This window comes from Anser brachyrhynchus, assembly GCF_964034855.1.
Source record: "Anser brachyrhynchus genome assembly, chromosome: 4".
Classification (NCBI taxonomy): domain Eukaryota; kingdom Metazoa; phylum Chordata; class Aves; order Anseriformes; family Anatidae; genus Anser; species Anser brachyrhynchus.
This window is the reverse complement of record NC_137698.1, coordinates 66356388-66379482: the sequence shown is the minus strand read 5'-3', so window position 1 is coordinate 66379482 and position 23095 is coordinate 66356388. Positions and strand designations below refer to the sequence as shown.

Below are 23095 nucleotides of genomic sequence, written 5' to 3'. Positions count from 1 at the left end.
GTGCCCCGTGCAGGGCTCGACCTTCATTTGCAGCTGGGGTGTAGCAGGTTCACACCCACCCGTAGCTGCTTGGTTGCTCTCCAGTTCAGAGTAAAAGAAGAAACGGGATGAACTGCAAGGTCTTTGCCTTGGAATCAACAGTTCGTTTTAATTTCTTGACTTCTCCCAGATTTCTTTTTCTGCTGGTGAGGGGATTGCTGGGAAAAAGAAAGCCCAAACCCCAGCCTGTTCCCTTTGGAATGGGATGTGTGGAAGCTTCCATAAATTAATATTCATTAACGTTAGTGTTGAGTTTTATGACCAAAGCAAAGGCATAGATTAACATTAGTGAAGTTGGCAGGCGTCCGACTTGGACTGCCGTTTTTATTTCAATGTTTTACACTTCTTCCTCTCCAGCAAAAGCAAATCAGGCACTCTGTGTTACACTTTATACTGACTTCCCGGCCCAGAAGAGTCCACTGCCTCTGGCTCCATGCATCTTCTGAAAGCCCCATTCCAGTATGGCAAATTGGATATTTCATCCTGCCACTGAGGAAATACATTGCTGCTTCAAGCCTCTGGGCTCTGAGGAAATGCAATAGCTCTCTAAAGTTATATAACAACAACAGCAATGATAAAATCTTACAAAAATGTCATTTGTTACTGGCATAACGTTCCCCCCCTGCCACACTCCTGCCTTTTGGAGCTACATCGTCTAGGTTCAGTGAAATAATGGGAAGCTCATTTTTGATGGTGCCCTGTGTGCTGATGCATTGCTGCGGATTTTCCTGTGCCAAACCTGTGTTCCTTGCCTGGGGCCAGGAGCTGTCCTGAGCTCGCAGGAACATCACGCAGCATCCTGCACCAGGCCAGCCACGTGCCTGCAGTCAGGGCTTCTCTGAGACTTCCCTCTGGGAGCACTCTGTGGGTCAGGTCTGCAGCATCAGGAACTTCCTGAAGGAAGAAGCAGGGGGTGGTTTCAACTCTGGTCAGTGTGGGAGCAGGTACAGCGCTTGGAAAGACCACCCTGTGGTGTCCCGGCTGGGTTACCTTCAGAGGTAGGTGGGCATAGCTGCCTCCTCATGCCTTGTCTGGCTGCACCACATTACGTGCACCTATCAGGCTATCAGCAGTGCCTTAGCGATACCCCCTTCACCCCTTTCCCCCAAAGCAGCAGGGCAGCTCCCTGCTTTCACATGCTGAATCTGCCCCCGCTTTTCATTTCGGCCCCTGAACATCCTTGCTTCTTGCAATTTGCCCTGCTTCCCTTCGCGCATCCTGCAGAGCATCCACGCTGCTGTGTGAGCACTGCTCCATTGTACGGTGGCATTCAGCTGGCAGTCAGGCTGGAGAAACTGGGTGCCTTTTGCTGTTGGTGCTGTGGGAAGGAGCTCTGTCTTTGAAGCTCCAGGCGGGTATCTGGGTGATGTAAAATAGAGACAACACTGAGCCACAAAGTGTGAGCATTTTGGTGATGTCCTCCCCACTTTGTTGAGGCCCTTGGGGGTCTCTCTCTGCTGATTCAGGAACGTTAGCTGGGGAGGGGACGGGGTATGTATAATGCAAGGGTGGGCACAAATGCATCTGCAGGGGTGTATTTTTCCATGTGTGTAGTACAGTTACCCACCACATCTAGTGCTGAGGTGTTTTTCTGCATGAGGTGGCAATCTTTTGTGCTTTGGTTGTGCATGCGTGCTCTCACACGGACCAGATTTTCCGGGGTACGTTCCCCCCACCCCTTGCTTTAACATCACTATTACACTCCTCTTGTGCTGGATGCTACAGGGAATCAATGGGGATTATGACACTGAAATATCCATCACACATTATTTTGGCTTGGTTGTTTTGGTAGTGCTCGGCACATTTCAAGCAAGGCCTCAGCCCAGATGAACTTGAAATTACAGTATATACAGAGCACAAGTAAAAAAGCATATGGCATGTAAAATGTCTGTTACAGGGCTTGTTTGTTCCAGTAGTGGTTGCAGCCATTATAACAGAACCAGCGTGAGCTCAGTGAAGAGGAGGTGTGAAGACAACTCCACAGAGCAAAGGGAAAATAGCTAGTCACGAAAGCAAATGCAGGGGGGCATGTGCAAGAGGCAAATGGTGCCTGAATCGCTTAGGGAAGGGAATGGTATTCCTGGGAGTGCTCCAAGAGTTGGCACATCAATGGGGGAAGGAGCTGCTGGTCCTGAGCTGACAGACTGAGAAATGGGGAGAGAGCTCAAAAATGAGGTGTTAGAGGGAAAGGCTCTCTCACTATTGAGCTTAGCAAGTAAAGAGGAGAACTGCTATGAGATCAGAAGCAGCAGCAGATGCAGGAAAATGAAGAGAGGGTGGAGAAATTCAGAGGAGTGGGCACAGAGAATAATTTTAGTTGTAGCCTTTTGAATTGATTGGCATGAAGAGAGCTGAGAAATAAGTGGGCTTCAGCTGCACGCGGCAGAATGCTCTGAGGGAGACAAATCCAGACAAAAATTCATCTGGACTTTTCCGTTGTGAGACTGGTCTCAGGCTGGCTGCTGGGGGTCAAGGTGGGTAACTTGTGTTGAGCCTGGGCGTAGTGCTGGGGTAATGTAGGGTGTTCTGGTGTGAGACAGTAGCAGCCTGGAGCTAATTCATCTTTGACACCAGGGGTGACACCTCCTAGAGGAGCAAGGCATGGTGAGTGCCTGGAATGAGGAATCTTCGGTCCTGGTCTGGGTATGGATCTATTCCATGTCTCCCCTGGCCATGCTGTTTTCCCAGCCACCTTTGTTTAAACGTATGAAGCTGCAGATGGGTGTATGTCTTGCCAAAAGTGTTTGAAAAGCCACTGCAAAGAGCTTGGCATAGGAAAAAATTCTCACATTATTATTCTGTTGTTGGTGCAAGATTTAGACTGACTTAGCACTTTTTATGCTGCTTTAAAAACACCTGCGCCTAGGACTTCCAGGTCCATTCTAACTCTTGTATATTTGCTTAATACCCAAAGTTATATTTTTTTCTATCAGTAGCTTTCTGTTAGGCTTGGATGCTCTCAGCTTGCCTGTCTGCTGTCCACATTTGTGAATTCACATTGTCTATTATACTGATCTTGAATTTGGCAGCCCTGGCAAACCTGGCAACCAGCTTTAGCTGGTTGGGTAGAAGTCATTGGACTTCCAACCACCATTTCTATGATTCTGTGATAAGTCGTCGTCTTTCCTTTTTCTACAGGAGGGTAAACCACTTCAGACACTTCCATCTACTGACTTATTCACAGTAGGTCTTTTTGGTGACCTGTCTTTCAATCATCTCCTTCTGTGGAGACTGAAACCTTTGGCAGAGGGACAGGAAGAACAGTTTGGGGCAGTGGTTCCTCGAACTGCCACAGCAAGTTTGTCAGTCAGTGCCCTCAGCTGTGCACATGAGGGTTTTCAGTGTCAGAGCTGGTGCTACCATGGGGAGCTGAGCTGCCTTTTGCTGGAAGCCACACGGCTTTGGAAGATGAACAGTTGCTGTCTGGGAAAACAGCTGATACGGTGAGGTGGTGAGAGGGAATCTTAGACTTCCTCAACAACAAGTGCCAAGAGTCACCACTGGCAGTGAACCACTTTCCTGACACATGAGGGGTCTGCTTTCTGCTTCTTTCATAAGCAAGTTTATACATGGGGTGAAGGGAGGAACCTCATTTTCCTTTGCAGCGTTGGGAGCTAGGAGAGCCCACAGACCTGTCAGGCACTCGGGCAATGTGTGGCCTAGTTGGGATACATTTCTTGCTTCTTTTGCAGGTGTGAGAGAGGTGGAACAGAGAGAAGCAGCAAAATAATTTGTAGTTTTCTAATCTTGATACATGTAAAGATGGCAGCATTGTACCTTGGGACAGAGATACTTCAGGATTAGTTTTCCTCTTCTGTTACTGTGCTTGTAACCAGATGAAGTTTCAACCTGTAGTAAGTGTCCTGATGAGGCTTAAAGCCACAGCTCTTAATTATATTTCTACCGAGTAATAAATATCCCCATTGTTTTCAGTAAAATCTACACTCTATAATCTTCTGAGTGTAATAGTGAGGACACAAATAAAGATGATGACTCTCACCCACCCTATTTGTGGCTGGCTCAGTGCTTAGAGCTGTAAGACTGTGGAAGCGTTGTTCCTGGACCAGTGCTCATACTGAGGGAGGTGTTGTGACTTGCTGTGGCTGGCACATGTCTACATGCAAACAATATGCGTGTGCATGCACTGCATTTAGTTGATCACGAACCACCATTGCTAACACCATATTCAAGGATATTCTTCTGTTTCTCTTGTTTCCATCTCCTCTGCCAGAGAAGGGGCTCCTTATGGTCTCAGCCAGATTTTGACCAGGTGTAGTGCCCCTGATTGGTGCCAAGGCTGTTGTGTCCGGGCAACCTGGTGCGGGTTTCTGACCAGAACATAAATAAAACTGATTTAAATTCAGTGGCACGTAGTAGGAAGCCGTGCTGAATTGCTGTTATTTTTTTCCCAGATTTAACCTTTCATGTGAATGGCTTGCTGAGATTTTGCTGTCAGCTCTAATTGACATAACTGGTGTGTAACCCAAGAGATGTGTCTTACGATGCATGATGAAACAGCTTTAACCCTCCAGCCCATACTTAGGTGAAACTCCTGCTGATGCCAGTGAACTTTGTCATCAATAAGATGTTTGTTGTGTTTCTGTCCAAAAAGCAAAGCAAAGATGACATTTACAGCAAAGAAATCCCCACGGAGTTTGAGCCGTAGGAGTAGTCCTTTTAGACTGTGTGATTAAGGACTGAAATTGCTAGATGAATAAAAAGCTAGGTCTCCAAAGGAGAAACAAAAGAACATTATATCTTTTAAATGAATAAAGATGAATGAATACATTGGCTACCGACCAAGATACAGCATTACTACAATCAACATAATCCTTCCTAAATGAATTGCCATATACCAGAGTGTGTTTACTAAGAAAAGGACCTTAAAAGCAGGATTCTCCATTAGTAGCCTAGCAGAAACGATGCCTCAAGGATACAGAGATTTACAAGGAATTCCCTCAGTTGATTCAGGGCTCACCCTAGCTAAAAATTACTTCCTATGGAGTGTAACCTAGACATAAAATTCAAGAGGGAGAGTAGTGCTGATTAAAAGCAGATCTTCTATAAGCAGACAGTACTTCATGAAATCCCATTTACAGCTCTTTGATCCTTATGAAAGGATTTTAAACAAGCATTCCTCCTGGGGAGGATGTCTTTCTTCCTTTGCCATTAAATTAAAAAATGTTCCTTATTTGTAAGTACTTTGGTAGAGCCGAGGTAACTGAACTGTATTGTGTCACAACCGGTTCTGAGTCTGACCAGCTCTGAAAATAGACAGCCAAATATCTTTTAAATCTCTCATTTATTATGGGAAATAACTGCAAGAACGGATGCATGGAAGTACAGAAGAGCTCTGAATATTTCCCTCCGTTGTCTGCCAGTGGGAGTTTTGCTTTTGAGGCACTGCTCCCTCCCAAATATTCATGTTGAGATTTTGATAGCCAAGGAGAACACAAACATTGGCCTGGGGATTTTGAGCTTTACCTCTAAAATGAGGATGTGCCTTTTTAACTCTCAGTGGTCCTTTTAAAGTCTTGGTAACAAAGGATTCTACCTCTCAAATGCTGAAAAAGTAAAGAGGAACGCCTTGGCTGCATGTGTGATAACATAGCTTAATGCTTTCCTATGTCTGTTATGTTTAACTTGATGTCTTTTAAACCACGTACTTGCAGGCAGAGAACTGGAAATGGAGGTGGATTTAGAAGTTAACCTGTTCTCTAACTGCTATTTAGCATAAAATCCTTACTCATCTTCAGGGCCGTGAACTAATCTGGATTTTAGAGAATACACCCATTGTTGCTGTAGGAGATCTGAGGACAATGGTATATTCTAGTAAGTCCTTAGAATTATGCAAAGGGTGAAATCACTGCTGAGTGTTTCCTCCTCCTGTAGGACTGGAAAATTTGGGCTAAAAGTGTTGCAAAGACCTCTTCAGTTGGCAACGGCTGCAATGCAGCAATTGTAAAACTCCAAATCTAAACATGAAGTGGTGCTGAGACCCATTTTCTGGGTATGTCACGTGAATTTCGTTGTAGTTAAATTGTAAAGCAAACTGTAAATAATTAAAAAGGCATTACTTGCGTGATTTAGAGCTGGAGGTTTAATAGATAGACATTCCGTTTGTGAAAGAGAAGCAAAAATATAATAGCATATATCAGAGTTGCAGTCTGGACAGATGCTGCTATTTGGTTAAAATATCACTTCAAAATTTCTTTGAATGTTTTCGTATGTCTAGAATAGATAATGTTAAGATTCTTTTTCTTGCCTTTTTTTTCCCCTTCAAGCTCCATTTTGTACTGTGTAGGTGTGGTTTTTCCCTGAAAGGTGTGTGCAAGTGCAGTACAATGGATATAGATGCTGCAGAGAAGTGTGTGTTTTACTATAGCTTGTGCTGCATTGTAGTGTGGCATGATGCACCAGGTTGAAATTACATTTGTTTAATGAATCTTATATCAGACAATGGCAGATTTATTTCTTCTGTTGCTGTGTTTTTCAGTAGTTCTAGAAGTAGATTGAGAATTGCACGTTTTTTTTTTTTTAAGATTTTTGTGTGTAATAATTTTAAATTTATGTGGCTTAAGTGCGGTAGGTGAATGAAAAAAAAAAGGATAATTTTAAATTTCTTTGCAGTTGATCTTCCTTCAGCATTGTAATCTAACATTTGGATCATATTTTCAGATTTTTCGGAGTTGAGTGATTTACCGACCGAAGGAATTTGACTTCCCTTGTAATTGTGCAGGGCCCTCTGCAGAATTCAGGACCACAGTGTGGGGTTCATCATCGGGATCATCTGGCAGGTTGATTCAGACCCTGTTTGTCTCTGCTGGCCCTTAACCATTGAGAATGTGAAAATATGGATATATTTCACGAAGAGCTAAGACAAACTGACGTAAAAAAAATCAAAACAGGCAATCTGTACAAATTGTCACCAGTTTACAGATGTTTCATGTTGCTCTTGCTGTAAAGCAAACAATAGTTGTAACTGAGCAAAAGCCTTGTGTATGGGCAGACAGCCCCTCCTCCTGCAGCAAACGATGCTGAGGTTGTAGCATCTCCTTCTGCTGCCGTGAAAATTGCTGTCATGTCACCGGCTAAGCTCGGTGGCTTTGCTGCCAGATTAAGCAGGAAAAGCTATCTTGAGATTAGCAAAAAAATCAGCGGGAATGCAGCATGCAGGGTTGGGAGGTGGAGAGCTGTGAACGATAGGAGCGGCTGTATCATACTGAGCAGCAAGCTGAGCTGTGTAGTGCTGGAGCGCTTGTAAAATGGAGCTGTGGGGATGCACAAGACACGCATCGTTTGCTTGCTGAGCTGATGCTGTCTCATACCCAGCCCCAAAACCCGGAAGCGAACAGCTCCACGTTGGTGCTGCCGCATCGATGCTGCAGTGATGGCTGGAGAGCCACCTCGGCTCCAATCCTCCCCCTAAATGCTGAGCAATTGCATGAATCCCCACCTCCCATGTCAATGAGCGCGGGGTTTTTATTGCCTTGAGTCTTGGCACCCGGTGAATTGCTCAGTTTTTATGCTCGTTGTAATTCCTCCTCTCTGTTTTGCTGTGTCCCTGCTGTCTGTCCTATATAAAGGTTTATATTGCTGTCACCGCCTGGGTTGAGTAATGAGCGCGCTGCTGTTTGTATTGTGAGAGCACCCGAAGGTCACCCCAGTGGCTGAGGGTACATCTGAGAGCTAGGCAAAGAAAATGGCCTGCCTTGAGGGATTTACAGCTGGGAAGGGGAAATATGGGCCAGCGCTGCATGATTAATTCATGAGTTTTGGGTCACTCCTCCCTCCCCCTGCTTTCCCAAGGACACAGCAGACCGTGGCTGTCCTCCAGCCTGGAGTGTTAACAGGAAGAAGAGGACTTTGGTCACTAGTTTTTCTGGATGTTTGGCACTTGATGAGGAAAATTGCGAGCAGCCTGCCTGACATCAGGCCCCTGGTAAAGAGTAAATGGCCCCCGACCACACACAGCCTACTTCTCAGTCCCCGTGTGCCCAGATTTCTGTCCAGGATCTCACTGCAGCAAGTACCAGTGACCTGAAACAGTGCAGGAAGCATCCTGGCACCAGTGGGCATCACAGCAGAGTAGGGATGCAGCATCCCTTTGTGTTCTGGCCAGGGTCATGCCTGTACCCAAAGCTTAGGCTGCGATGGGCTCCGATTATTCACACGTTGACCAAAGCTTACTTCATAAACAATTTCACAAATTGCTTGTCAGCATGAACCCACACCTCCCTATTAGCCAGTTACGCTTGTATCATTTTTCCAGCATGGTCATGGAAGTGCATCAGCAAGGACAGGTGCACACAGGCATTTGGTACCGCTGTTCAGGCTGGAGATGAGCCACTGCTGGTTCCTGCAGGGAGTACGGGGGCACAGCGTGCTGCTGAGATGTCTGTGCAGCACCCAAACCCAACCTGATTTGCTTGTGCCCGTGAGCAGCGTCTGTGTAAATGTACCCAGCTTTGCTCCTGGCTTGTTGCGATCTGTAACACGTCCTACAGACGCGCTTATGGTTTTGAGTGGTTGGGAAAAGTGCCAACAAAACCCTCTTCATCAGAATTTGCTGATTCACTGGGATCAAAATGTATGTCAGGGATGTTTTCGCATCGATCAGTCCTGGTGAAAGCTGGGCATGACTCCATGGACACCTGCCTGGTAGCTTGTGTCCCTGGTAGCTTGGCAGACTTGGGGAGCGGTGGGGAGCATCAAAATTTGTGGGGGATTTGGCAGCCTCATCTCCATCCCATGGCTTCCTATTCCTGGCTGGGCACAGTCTTAGCCACAGGCCAGCTTAGATGCTGCTTCCTTTTGCAACAGTTCTGGGAGGTTTGTATTTTCTTTTGAGCAGGAAGATGTCAAGAATTTAAACATTGAAAGCCTCTGTAAAGTGCAGATTGCTTTCTTCACCAGAATTTCTTAGACCCTCTGAAATGCTGACTTTATAGCTAAACATTCAGTAATCCTTTATAAACTGTAAGTGAGACTTAATGTAATGGGTGACACATAATTGAGTGCTTTCTTAAAACTAGATTTGTATCCTTTTGGGTTTCAGATTCTTCTAATATGTTGTTTTGCCACATACATATATATATAAAAGCATATAAAATCCTGATGTATACAGTTATTCTTCTGGGGTTGTGCTTTGTTTTATTTTAGTCTGTTTTATATTCTCAGCCTGCTACATTTGTTTCTATGTATTATGCATCTTCTCCTAAGTGTAAAAAAAAAAAAAAAAAAAAAAGAGTAGAACATCTTGATGAGCATGCAGATTTTTTAACTCATTGGCAGTGGCAGATGTGGTGCTCCGGGAGCATTCCCTGCCGGTGTCAATGAGCTCTTGCCTCTTTGTAGCAGGACAGTATTAATGGGTAGGAAGGCAATTGAATGAGCTTAGAAAGAGCTCACAAGATGGTGGTCTCTGCAGGTCAGCGGGCAGTGCAGTTCATCATCATGGTAAGGAGATGCTACTGCCAGCACATGGCAAAAATTTATTACCTTTCAGGCTGCTGATTCACAAATGCTACAATTATAAGTGACAGTAGAGAGGCTGGGGAGAAAACATGGAGCCTGGTCTGGCAACTTGCAGAATGAGGACTTGCACTTGTCTCTGTGCTTCAGTGGGAGGGTGCCAACATGTGATACAGATCCCGGGGATGTATTTTGGTGCAGTTTTGGACCTTGATTCCCCCCCCCAAGGTCATTTGGCTGCTTCAGCACATGGAGAGGAGCCTCAAACTTTCTGTATATGTACTCTTTTGTCATGCACTGTATTTAAAATGTCTTTATAAATGATGGCTACTTTCCCCCTTCTTGCTTTTCTAGAATGATACAGAGGGGTACATAGGCTTCAAACCTACAAAACATTCAAGTACAAGCTCAATAGTAAATATTCAACATTAGGCCTGTAACTATGAAGTTGCATTGAAGAAAGGTTGTTATAACAACCCTAATTCTGACTTAGCATTTTTTATCAATAATTTTTTTTAGGAGCTCTCGGTTGTTGCCCTGGTTTTATAGACGAGAAGGCATATCAGCTTGTTCAGTTGTTTTCTAAACTGGGAACTTGAGACGCACGTGGTTTATATGTGTGAGTCATCCTGTAATTAAACCGTGAACTGAGTCTGGAGTGAGGAGTAATAAAGCATGGACAAAATGGAGATTGTGGGTTACTGTTTGGTGAGCCAAGGAATTAATTTATAATAAATGGCCTATTATATATGAATGGGAAAAGAAGGTTCTGACTGCAGCATTCACTGTCACTTGGCAAATGCCTTTCCAAAGCATCATGCACTGAAGTTGCAGCCTTTCCTTGTCTCTGGGTAGGTGGTAAGGTGCTGGCGTTTCCAGTATGACTTCTTCAGTGGGGGAATTCAAATATTGATTCTGGGGAATATGCTGTGGTAAAAATTGTTTTCTGTAAAATCTGTGTTTTTTTCTGAGAACAGAGTGTAACCGTTTGAATAGAGAAAAATGAAAAGAGGTGATGGTTGTGAGCAGTGTCCCAGCAGACTTGATGTAGAATCACAGAATCATTTAGGTTGGTCTGTTCCCGATGTACGACATGCTATTTTAGGTAAACCTAACTTCGGAGACTGCACTCAGGGACTGATACACAGCATGGGGAGCCCCAGTGCAGACTGCCCCCAGCCACCTAACTTGTAAGAACGTTTGGCACGTACCTGCAGGAATCATGAGCCAACAGACAGCAATTCCTTCGTCATGCCCTCAGTCTCCATGCAGAAACAGCCAACTAGAAACTGTTTTTTCTGCTGCGCCTCTGTAACACAGTACGGGAAGCACAAGCTGTGGGCCGTGCAGCCTCTTCCAATCTTGTCTCTACCCGTTTGAAGCTCTGTCACTCTTCCCGGGGTGCTAAGAGTCCCATTTGAGCTAATGTACAGTGTTGGGCAGTTTGGTCTCCGGGGTTCACATTCCTTTTTGGCCTCCTTAATGTAAGGTAGTGGTAAAAAGGGGATGGAGCAGGATTTCGAGTGTTTCTATGTTTTCTGCTTTGAGGGTAAAAGTGTGTGACCATCATGAGGCCTGATGTCCCAAAAGTCAGTCATAAGCACTCAGTGAAACTAAGTCTTTCTCTTCTACTGCCTATGTACCCCCCTGAATCTATGGTATAGATCTATACTTAGGGTGAGTGTTTTGATGTTAATGGCTTTGCATATAGTATAAGCCTATTTGGTATCATCAATCTGTTGTTATGTTTACTGTTTTGAACAAACCCACATTTCTTCCTCTTTTTCTCCCCAGAGTGACCGACTACTCATTAAAGGTGGAAGAATTATCAATGATGACCACTCGTTCTATGCAGACATATACCTGGAAGATGGACTTATAAAGTTGGTTTTTTAAACATTGAACTTTTTTTGCATGCCTATTAGTATAGACTAATGTGATTTCTTGATCGTGTTGACCAGATATCTTGCAAACAGCATCTTGGTTATCTCTAGATGTGGGGTCATTGTAGAGGAGTGCTAAATAATGAAATTCTGCCATTTTATCCTTGCTAGGATTCAATAAGTAGAAAATAACTTTATTGTAAGTGGAGGATCTTTGCTCTTCGAGCAGTTCAGTTCTAGCTTCTTCCAAAACAGTCAAACTGAGGCAAAGACATAGGATCTCTCAAAGCAAGAAGTAATGCTCAATGCATTGAATATTTTTTGAGTCCGTGTATAGCAGGAGGGTTATTACAGCATTTTTACCCCCAAATCTAATCAGGGCAAATGCAGACATGCTGTACGGTATTGTGCAGCACAGAAATATCAGTGTTATGCAATGCTGAGAGGGACTAACTCCTTCTCAGTCCTGCTGTTGGTTAATGCTGAAGTATAGCACGTTCTGTTTGTACAACAGTGTTATATATTTCTCGTATGTCCCTTTTCTTGCTTAGAAAAAGTGTTTGATCTTAAATCTTCGCACAGTTAGAAAGAGAATCCTACAGACTTATTATGATATATAATATAGAAACTGGGAAAGTATTCTTAGCTAAATGTAAATAGATATTACTGAAAGCCCAGTAAACAGTAACAGAGAGATCATGTAGCTCTACTGGTCACACCTCGACTTAGTGGGGATGAGGGATAACTTTGCTGAATTATGTATGTTTATAAGCTCTATAATGTACACAAGGATTAAAACCTTTTTCTTGACTGCTAAACATTCTCCTTTTTGATCTAACAAGTTTGGTCTCCAGAGGCTAAAATTTATTGCACAGAAGTATTATTATGGCTATATGGTAAATAATTAATTACATACTTGTTTCCAGAGCTCCTTTTCTTGAGAAGATGTCATCAGATTAAAAATCTGCTTCTTTATATATTTGTGCCTACTTACATTATTCATGATTCAGGTTTTTTTAACAGAAAAAATTTGGAACACTTTTATCCACGGACTGTACGGTTTTCTTTTTAGTATTTCACTCTGCTTTTCCAGATATAGTGTAATATGCATTGCAGAAGAAACAAAATGAACCTGTTGTTGTAAGTAGAGAAGGCACAAAATTTTGAACACATACCTTTCTTTTTAAGAGCAACAATTAATCAAGTTGTACTCTATGATAGATATTTTAGTTGATGTTTTTTTCTGCTTTTGTTTGTTCAGATGCACGTTTTCTGTTAATACTTGTGAGCATCAGAACTGATTCAGCAACTAAGTGCATGAGATGCTGAGTCTGAAACTGCTGTGAATTTTTGGCCTCGATTCCAGAAATGCAGGGATACTCCTTAGGAAGGTTAGCAATGCCAAGTTTTCAGCTGCCCTGCCATTTAGCAGCCCTTCGTTAAGTACATAGACTCCCTCTGAAATCTGTACCTCCGCAATGTATCCCAGCTGCTGAAAATAGCTAGGATTAATAATGAATGTATGGATGATACTTTAATTTTTAAAACTCCTTTATCTTTCCCAGAGGGGGCAAATTTGCTGTTCAACATCCTGAGTCAAGACTGGTGTCCTGAGTTTAGGTGACCTGACATTTTTCTGTGCAAGCTGCAAGAAGTCCTGCTCTGAAACACTCAGCAGCTAATTTGTGAGCACAGCCTGATGTGAGAGGGGCTTGGCTCCTAGCTCTGTTCAGGTGATAAACTCTGCAGCCCAGGAAAGTGCTATATTTTCTGGGATTGGTCTTTTTCAGTTTCTCCAGCTGAAACTGCCCATTGTGTCTGAATGGTTAACATAGTTGTTCAGTGTTACTCAAGATCCTTTGGAGCTGGATCTTGAACCTCAGGCAGCCACATTTCAGTTGATGTCCTAACCCTCCGGCTGCAGATCCTACTGTTAGCACAGAATTCTTTCCACAAAATGGAATGGACACTAAACCACTGAGCCCCGAATAGGCAATAGTTTGATGGCTTTGCTGGGATATAAAAGATCGGGGTTTGTTTTACTGTTCTGCAGTGGAAACTGATTAGAAGATAGAGGGTTGGGTTTCTCTTGCAGTCTAATGAAATAGAGTAGGGTCTTTTTAGGCCTGTGTACCTGCAAATTGTTCTGCAGAGAGGCATGTACACTTAAACTTGAATGCATTTGAAGATTATCTACAGTTTGGAGGATGGTAGATGCTTTTTCCAACCTATCAAGGCTCAAACTGGCTCCCTCCCTACAAGGGAGCACTGGTACATGTGCATTTTTTCCAGCTGTAATTTAAGCCATGAATTTTTGAGTGAAATTCACACTCAAATAGCAGCTGAGAGACTATTCTTCATTATCTAAATAGTAGTTTAGATATTTAGTAATTTAAATTACTGTTATTACATAAATAATATATTTTGCTTACATGTATCCTGTCTTTCTCATCCACATACGGAAATGAGCCTTGGTCTCGGTGTGAAGCAGTAGGTCACACTGTCTGCTGTTTGCTGTCCTCTGCTTCATCCCTGCCAAAGGAAGGTTTTGGGTCACTCCTGGAGTGTGGGGGCAACCAAGTGTGCAGGATGGGTGGCTGGGGACCAGAGCTGGACAGACGACAAGCCAAGCTAGAGGGAGCCTGAGGTGTCTAAAAGAGACCTGGGCTTGATAATGACTGAAATAACTCCATAGTTGGGGGAGTTTTCCAGCTTTCTCAAGTTAAGCTTATGAAGAGTTGGAAGCCTGATGTTTCCCTTGTGTTTAAATCAGCCTGTGTACGACAGAATGTGCCAGCTTGCTCAGTTGAAGATTATAGACTGCATCAATCCATCAGTCTGAGTTTCTAGTTTGCTAAGTTGCTGGTGCATCAGAAGAGCAGCTCAATCGTTTATGCAGTGCCTAGAATAGAGTTATCTGTGCTATTGTATTTTTTCACCCACAAGTAACTGAACCCCATTCTTATTAACATACAGTTAGCATTAACAAGTGAGCAATTCAGGAATCCTGTCACATTATCCTACTCTGTGTTTGAGTCAGTCAGAGTAAAAATAACCTTGGATGCCAGTGAAGATCAGCCTTCTCCTAGCCTTAATCTTGAAGCCAGGGCAAGAGATGAGACAGGATCCCGGCAGGTGATAGCACAGCATCATCCACAAAGGCTATTTGGTTCCATGTCACTTCAGGTGACTTCGGCTATTGCCAAATAAGCTGATACTCGATGGTGCACAGAAAATAAAGAGCAATGAGTCATCAAAAAACTTCATACTTAGCACCCTTTTGCTTTGTTAGGATGTGTGTCCTCTTGAATAGGGAACTGGTAGATATTGGTTGTGGAAAAGAAAAGTGAATTGCTTCTATATTTTTGCATAGGTTTGCTTTAATAATGTTATTTTTAGAAGGTGTGGTAGTCCTTGGAGTGCAATTCCAGCTTAAACATTTTTAACTGAGATTGGTCAGAGTAATTTTTTTTCCACTTCCAAGTTTTGTAGCCACGCAAGCACTGTGCAATACTTGAGGATTGTTCTGATTAAAATTTTGGGAATAGATTCCACTAACAAAAATTGGTGCCACACCATTATTATCCATGGGTCTACATAACTTTATACAAGCTCCCAATCTGCTCGTGGGTTGGAGTGCCTTATGGTATGCCTTTGCAATTCAAATTTTGACAGTAGAGAAGCTTCTTGCAACACGTTTGTGCAATTTGATGTGCTGGGCTGCTTCTGCATATCGATTCCGTGTTTGTCATGGTATCATCAGCACTCCTCCCAGCTGTAAACAGGTTACAGCATGCTCCCAGTGCTATATGTGTTTATGAGTATTAGACGTCAGACGTGGGCTTGCTTCAACGGGATTCAAGCTGTGATATTACCAACTATCACAAGCTAAGCACTTTTGGATTTGTTTAGCACTGAGCAATTGAGACCACAGCTCTGGCTGCTGCCGGGGAGTTTGCTTACGGAATGGCTTTGCTTCTTTCCAGCCAAAACCCACAGCACTGGGGAACCTAGCTGCTGGAGGTGACATTTTTGCACAGGGTATAAATAGCCCCAAGAGGTCAATAATTTTTTTTTTAACAACTCTGGTGGTTTGGTCAAATTCCAATTTGAATAATTACCCTGTTTTTTTTGTCCCCCCCCCCCCCCGTCCCCCCCCCCCACTGGCTTTAATTAACAGTTATATTCGTTTTCTGTTCTAACTTGTTGTGATTGGCTGTTAATCAGGTGCTGTGTTTTGTTCCATAGGTGGGAGTTGCATTTTCATATGAGAGAAACAGATTGAGCAGCTCAGATGTCTGGGGTATTTGTTTAGCTGTGGGTAAACGTTATTTTATCCCAGACAAAAGGAAATTAGGACAGGGACTGTGTGTCAGCAATATGAGATAAACAACTGAACTTAAACTATGTTATAGCTATCTCTAAGCCCAGATAGATTACAGATAACAGTGCAGAGACATGGCTCCCACACAGAACAGCACATTTTCCTGTTTGGAATCATACAAAATAGACTTATGAAAATATAACGTGACTTGAAAAGCTAAAGGTTAATTTACTCACAGTTATGTCCATGAACACTGAAAGTATTTTAAGTATCTAGAATTTGCTTGATATCAACCTGGGGACAGATTAATATTTTTAATAGTGAAAACAATCCTGTTTTGAAGAACTAAAAGGGGAAAGATGGCAGCAGGTAATTAACATTGTTTCCACACAGTTGCGCAGAATGTTTCACTAAGCTTTAATTGTGGGAGGATGAAGAATATGTGAGTTGGTAGACTAGAGTTGTTTGACTCTCAAATGTGTATTTCTGTATCTTAGCACATTTAGATTTTGTTTTAAGGGTAAATTTGCATTGCTTGATTACAAAGTAATTATGATTCCTTTCTGATATACCTTTTGATTCTGCCGTATATTTACAATTCCAGCTTACTGTCATATTTGATCTATGTTTTTCCATTTTCATTTAAGAACTTAATGTAAAATATTGGAGCTTCCAAGAGAAAGTTAACCCCAGACATCTGTCCTTGTTGAAAGACAGGACACTCAAGTCTCACCCTGAATCATATATAAATAATAATAATAATTTAAAAAATCATTTTTCAGTGCTGGTGCATTACAGCTTCTTTATTGGCTGCTGGAGCAATAGGAAAAGCAATAAGAGCACGTGGCCCAGCTACACAGGTTCAGGGATGCTTTGTTCTGCCAGGGCAGTGCACAGCAGCCAGAGCAGGTGTTTGAATTTCTCTTTTCCTTTGGGGTCTCAGTTCTTTCTGTCTCTTGTATGGCCCCTAGGTTTCTCTCCAGTATGTGCCTGAAATAGCTTCTGTCCCCTTTGCTTCTTTGTTTAAGTAAAATAATATTGCCTTTCTTTGCCTCCTAGGCAAATAGGAGAGAATCTGATTGTACCTGGAGGAGTCAAGACCATAGAGGCTAATGGGCGTATGGTTATTCCTGGCGGAATAGATGTCAACACTTACCTACAAAAGCCCTACCAAGGAATGACTGCTGTTGATGACTTCTATCAAGGCACAAAAGCAGCACTAGCAGGGGGCACCACCATGATCAGTGAGTATTGGCAACGCTAATTCTTCCCACCCCAAGTTGAAGACCATGTATCATCGGTGGGGATAGCTACAGGAGGCTCCATACTGATACTCAGATCTTTTCCAGTGAATCTTCACATTTCTGGGCACTATGTTGGGAATTCATTGAGCACTGTGACCCGGGGCTGGTCTGAAAATGAACCTACACTCAGAAAGAAACAGCAGCATAGGGAATTGTCTCTTGGATTTCCCTCTGAAATACAGAACAAGCATAAGGGATAATATACATTTTTTTAAAAAAAACATGTAGTTAATGCTATAACTATATGATATAGAAAATCTGGCAAAAATCTGTTGTTTCCACCTAGTGACATTTCAGGGGCTTTGGAAATAACAAGATGCTTATTTCTGAACTTGGATTTGGAACAAAGAGTTGAAGAAGTCCTCAATGGAAATGTCCTGGAATCCTTGGTGAAAGGGAGAAGTGTTTCTAATTGTTAAATACCCTTCCTCTGTGTACTATATGGCAGGAAAAGATTTATCTCTCTCCTACCAGTAGCAGTTTGACCCTTCGCTAGACTTTGAGAGGCAGTTGTTCAGGTGACAAATTGTCTTAGCTTCTTTGTGCAGAGGAGCTGCCCCTCTGGGGTAGAGGTTTGCTCCCTCTGAATTGAGATGTAGCTACTTTTGATGAGCGGTGTTATCTATTACCTATGTTCAGAAGCAAATATCAGCTGAAAGGATGTCTGGCAATAAGCACAAAATACACTGCTGTTCATTACTTTTGTTAGCAATTTTTTCAGTGTATGTTCTTCAGTTCAAGCTTTCTGTGATACATTAGGTTTACATATGCCATCAGTAAGCACATTTTTGTTTCCATGCATTCTTTTGACCTAGCTCTTCAAAAGGATAAGTATATATGCATAAGTAGTCATGTCCTTATTTTATGTCATTCGACTTAGTGACGTTATCAGATGCAGAAATCTTAAGACAGTGAAGATGTGTAGTTACAGCATACTCAATCTGCCATGTAGTGTGGCTGATCTATTTGTGCTCTACATCCTCTCTGTTCAAATATTTGGCCGTATTTCCGGTTCTGACTGCTGAGAAAGCATTCAGCATCTTCAGTGATCCATTGGTAAGGCAGAGTGAGCCAATTCAATGACTATGATGGACTGGTTAATAATAATGCTAACTGTGAAGTACATAGAAATGGACACACCAGACAATGAATACAGCTAAGTCCAGAACCTTAAGTCTCTCAGAAAACTGTAAATGGAAAGATAAATATGCCCTAAATGGTGAGATGTTTGGGTCTGCCACTGTGCATCTATTGCTGCGCCAAGCAGCTTGCCAAAAAACCTCACTTTTAGTGTAGACTGTCCACAAAGTATGTGATGCCTGAGACAACAGGATCTGGCTAACATCCCAAAGTTACTGTCTCCACACAAACTGACCCAAACGCTGCTGTTTTGGCCAAGATTCTTGAAGGTTAATTACAGGAACTAAGGAAATCTGAGCAGTGTGTAGTCTGGGTAACAGACACTGAATCTCTCTTTCAGTTGACCATGTGCTTCCCGAACCTGGATCGAGTTTACTGACCTCCTTTGAGAAGTGGCACGAGGCAGCTGACACCAAATCTTGTTGTGATTATTCTCTCCATGTGGATATCACTAGCTGGTATGATGGAATTCGAGAAGAGCTGGAAGTACTGGTGCAAGATAAAGGTTAGTGAGTGAAAACAAACAGTATTTTTGTTTTTATTGAAATGTGAAATGTCATACAGAGGGGAAATGAATGATGTTAAAGAATACATTGTCTAGAAAAGAAATGCACAGGTGCTGGATATGCTGTCCAAGATTGTGCCCTACCTTGAACTTTTTGTATTCCCTTGCTGCTTTTGCTGCTTTGTAAAATGGACCATGTATGTTATCAGACACTAACATATCGTTTTACACTTGCTTTTACATGTGGAAGTAGGCTCAGACATTGCATAACGAGACTTTATTTTAAGATAAAATTCAGAGAGCAGCATTTAAGGTAATCATCAGTCATCTTATTTCATGAATGGAGAGGATGAGACATTGAGTTCAGATTTCTACTAGACTGGACCCTGTCCATTTAGCTTCATCAAATCAACCCCAAATATGAAAGGCCAGGTCAGCATATGTGTCTGAGAAATTTACATCACAGGCTGTTGCTAATTCCTCAGCAGTTGTCTGAGATACTTTACTTGCTAGAAATTTTTTAAAACGTGGCTATGTTTTTAAAATAGGTTCAAATTATTGAAGAAAAGAGAGCCTAAAGTTAGGTACCTAATAATGAAAAAGCGTCCTGATTTTCTCAAGTGTTTGGTCTCCAGTGGCTTTCCCTGAAGTTACTGGAAGATGATTTGTATCAGGACTCACAAAATCTAGGTCACTAATTTAGGAATCTAAATTCAGGATACAGTTCAATTAACAGGTCTACCGTCATGTGAGATACTGTAGGTTACCCTATCCGGACTCCAGCTACCATTCGGGACTAGGACAGATAAAACAGCTCATAAATCCTCTTCCACACCTGCCACTTGAGTTTGGAAGTGTCCTATATGGCAGGCATCTTGGTAGCACCATATGCCTATGTGCGGGCAATTGAATCTAGCCTTCAGAAAGTAAGTTTTGGTCTAGTTCCTTCCTAACAGTGTAGATTTTCTGTCCAGAAGCATATTTTTTCAAATGTTTTTCACTTGATATTTTCTTTGCAAATGTATGGATATTAATTAGGGAAATATTTTCTGAAAATATAAAAAAAATTTCTTAAGTAAATCAGAACAACCTTTTTGTTAGGAAGTCTTAGTATGTATATGCATATTTGTTTGGTGTAGTGCTAGTGATGACTTAGATTTGAAAAATTCTCTTCATGTAGAAATATACCATCAAAGTAGAAAATGTAAGCAAAATCCTATTTTTTTTTTGAGTGAGCAGTTGTTCACTGAGTTACTGTGGAGGTGAAGTCACATAGAGGAATTTATTCTGTATCGCAGCGTGGTAGCTGTACATGTGCTGTATAACCAGTGTTTAGGCAACAAAACTCTTCAATCAGCAAGATTACACATAATTTAGACAAACTGCTACTGGTCTTACGTAGGTCTTTAAAAATCGCCTATATACAAGGTGATGACATCTGTTGACACTGATGGTGCTGTTCCCCTGTTATCAGTGTTAACATGGATACACTGCTGTGCATTAGCCGACCATCAGGCAAGTGTACTGTGCCTTGTTTCAAAGGGTGGGTGTTATTTTCCAGAGCACGTGGATTACAGACAGCTCCACACTCTCACACGTGCCTTGGGCTTACATTAAAAGCCTGGTGCAGACAGTTGGGTTAACAGTTTTTTCCGACTGTGGAAAAGTGAATTTTCAATATACCTCTGACCTGCCTTCACTTTTCAGGGGAAGCAGGAATCAGTTGATTGGTTCCTGAAGTGGGATGTATGATGTGGCCCTTGGTGGCCTCTTTGGTTGCAGCAGCACTAGGAGGTCACCTTTGTTCTCATGGATGCTGCAATCTGGCTCAGTCAGTCAATGCGAATTACTCTCACGTGCGAGGAGGCACAAGGTATGGGAGAGTATGAAAGCATGAGCACAATAGGAAATATTTCAAATTAACAGTTAATATTTGCTGATAATTGGAAACATTTGAGCCAGCTGGTGCAAGTAGACTTGATGTGAATGGAGTGACACTGGTTTTCATCATCTGAGAATCCGGGTTGAATTTGTTCTCAGCTGATTGTCTGGTGGGTGAGTTAGGCAAGGAGCAGGGCTCAGTTAATCACATTTCAGTGCTGTGTGCACCTAATATGATCTTGGCTCATAGGAGTAACAGGAGCTGCTGATGAGGTGCCCTGGCATGAGGTATAATTGGCTAATTAATCAGTTTTAAATCAATACAAAGATAATTTAAAGAGACACAGGCTTTGGATGGGCCTGGAGGTTTTTAGAACCAAATGTGGATTTGTAAAGAATCAGACTTGTAGCAGTTCAGCAGCTAATTTGTGACTGTGATTCTCCAGTGCATGTAAAGGAACAACAGCCTGAACTGTGTTGACAGAGGCCTTGATGATTCCTTTAACTACTGTTCTTTTTCACTGTTAAAAAATTGTTTGAAATTTGCAGAGGATTCTGTTGAGCACTCTTGGTGCAAGAACAAGCATCCACCCATGACATGGGAAAGAGTATAGTATGCAACAAATGTTAAACGTGAAGTTAAATATGCAGTGAACTAGGTCTTTTGAAAAGCCGCATATTCCCAGTGAGAAGATCAAGGCACCAGACCTCGGCACTGGGCAAAAAATCTCAAGCTGGATATCCGTGTATGTAAATTGGTGTTATTTTACTATGGTTATCTTGCAGAGGTACTGTATTTGCAAGATTGGATGGTTTAAGCTATCTTTCCTGTTAGCAGTAAAGGCAGCCTGTGAAGTGCCCTTTCATTTTGTGTATATCTGATGTGGTTTTTGGTTTACATCAGCACATTTGGTTTACTTCTGCACTGCGGGAGCTGTCAGAAAGGGAGCAGGCTCAAGGTCCCACAACAGGGTCCCTTCTGAGATGCTTTCTACTCTCATATGGAGTTCAGGGACAACATTACCTTGAGTGGGAGCAAAACTCATCATCATGTTTCCAAGGTCAGAAAAGGGCCTAAAAGAAATTGGAAGAGAATTTTTGATACTTGGGCAATGCATGTCTTCCAGCCATAATACCTAGAGAAAACTGCCTTACCTCCTGCAGGGCTGTGGCTAAATGAATTACCTTTGGCTAGATCTCAGTGGATAAGGGAGAGCAATAGGTCACCTAGCTCTTTGCTTACAGAGAAACACATACAAGAGGATTCAGTCACAAGCTGTCACTAAGGCTAGTCTGCGTGGCTTGGACTAGCTTTGATATTGGTCACCCGTGCAGCTAACATCTAAGACACTGGGGGGGATTGTGAAGAGAAAACAGAGCTTTCCTCAAAGGCTGGTTGGGCAGATGTGCTGAATGCTGCTGTAGTCAGTCAGAGGGTAGACAGGACTGCAGGTGTGAGGCTGTAAGCATTGGTCTCAGGGAAAACATAGTTAAACTTCAAGATTTTAAAGCTGGGACATACTGACTGCATTGAAACTGTATAATATGGAACAGGCTGAGGCATTACAGTTAGTAAAGCCCACGTATGTTTTATGGGATCCTGAGAAACAGAAACAAAGACTCACCAGCTGAGGGGGCTCCACGGTTCAGGGTAGATTTGCTCGGGTTGGCAGTCAGTGAGGAGGGGCCAGCTCCCCCTTCATATTTATCCTGAGCTGCCTGGCCTTAGCAGGAAGACATAATACCAGGGATCATTTCAAGGTTTTATCCTCCATGTATCCCAGGGTATTTTAACCTTATAATTGTGAATAAGCAAGCCCTGTGCATGACTGTGAGCAACCAAACCCTCTGCTTGAGGATATAGCTGTGCATGTCTAGACCCATGAAGAAGGTGTATCTTCATCAGGGAGCCTTATTCATTCAGCATAACCCATGTGAATAATATGCACAGTTCTCTTTCTTATTTCCTTCTGCCACAGGAAGCAGTTTTCCTGACAGCTGTTCCGAAATGCAGCATACATGGCTTAGCTTGGAATTTACTTTTCTTTGAAGCTAGAAAACTGTGAGATCAGTCCCTGTACCAAGCTGGGGATGTTGTCAGTAGACTAAAGAGTAACGCAAGTTTATAACTAATATAAATTCATATGTACAGAAGATATCAACAGAAGATGTCTGGAATTCCCATTCCCTTAAAATATGAAGCTGTGTAATCCCTCTGTGCAAATCTTTGAAACAAATAGCAAAACGTAGTGGTGTGAGTACAGTTGATACTTGGCCACCAACACTCAACACTAGCATTTCTTACTGATTTCTAAAATTTGGTGCTGTCATCCTTCATGGTTCTGTATTGCTGCCAACATAAATCCTTCCATCTTTGGAATGTGGAGGGAGATGTATGGCAAGTTGTTCTTTGTAGCTGATTTCAGGCTTTGATTCTGGGTCTGCTATCAGCTCAGCTGGGTGCTTTGGGCAGTAGGATCAAGAAAAAGCAAGCCAGTATGTCAGTTCAGACACATGATTCCTACAGCTAGTTACTCAGCACTTT

At 42.5% G+C, this 23095-nt stretch overlaps 1 protein-coding gene and 1 long non-coding RNA gene across 3 annotated transcripts in view; both read left to right on the top strand.

The window, feature by feature from the left end:
• CRMP1 (collapsin response mediator protein 1) overlaps positions 1-23095 on the top strand; it is a 49738-nt gene that overhangs the window by 4874 nt on the left and 21769 nt on the right. For both annotated transcript variants that reach the window (XM_080588975.1, XM_080588976.1), the window contains exons 2-4: positions 11308-11396; positions 16780-16964; positions 18505-18669. In XM_080588975.1, coding sequence (XP_080445101.1) covers positions 11308-11396; positions 16780-16964; positions 18505-18669 — 439 coding nt within the window. The remainder of the gene's footprint in view (positions 1-11307; positions 11397-16779; positions 16965-18504; positions 18670-23095) is intronic.
• LOC308193886 lies at positions 662-6944 on the top strand. Its single transcript, XR_013950026.1, has 2 exons — positions 662-6049; positions 6718-6944. It is a non-coding gene; the product is annotated as an uncharacterized lncRNA (long non-coding RNA).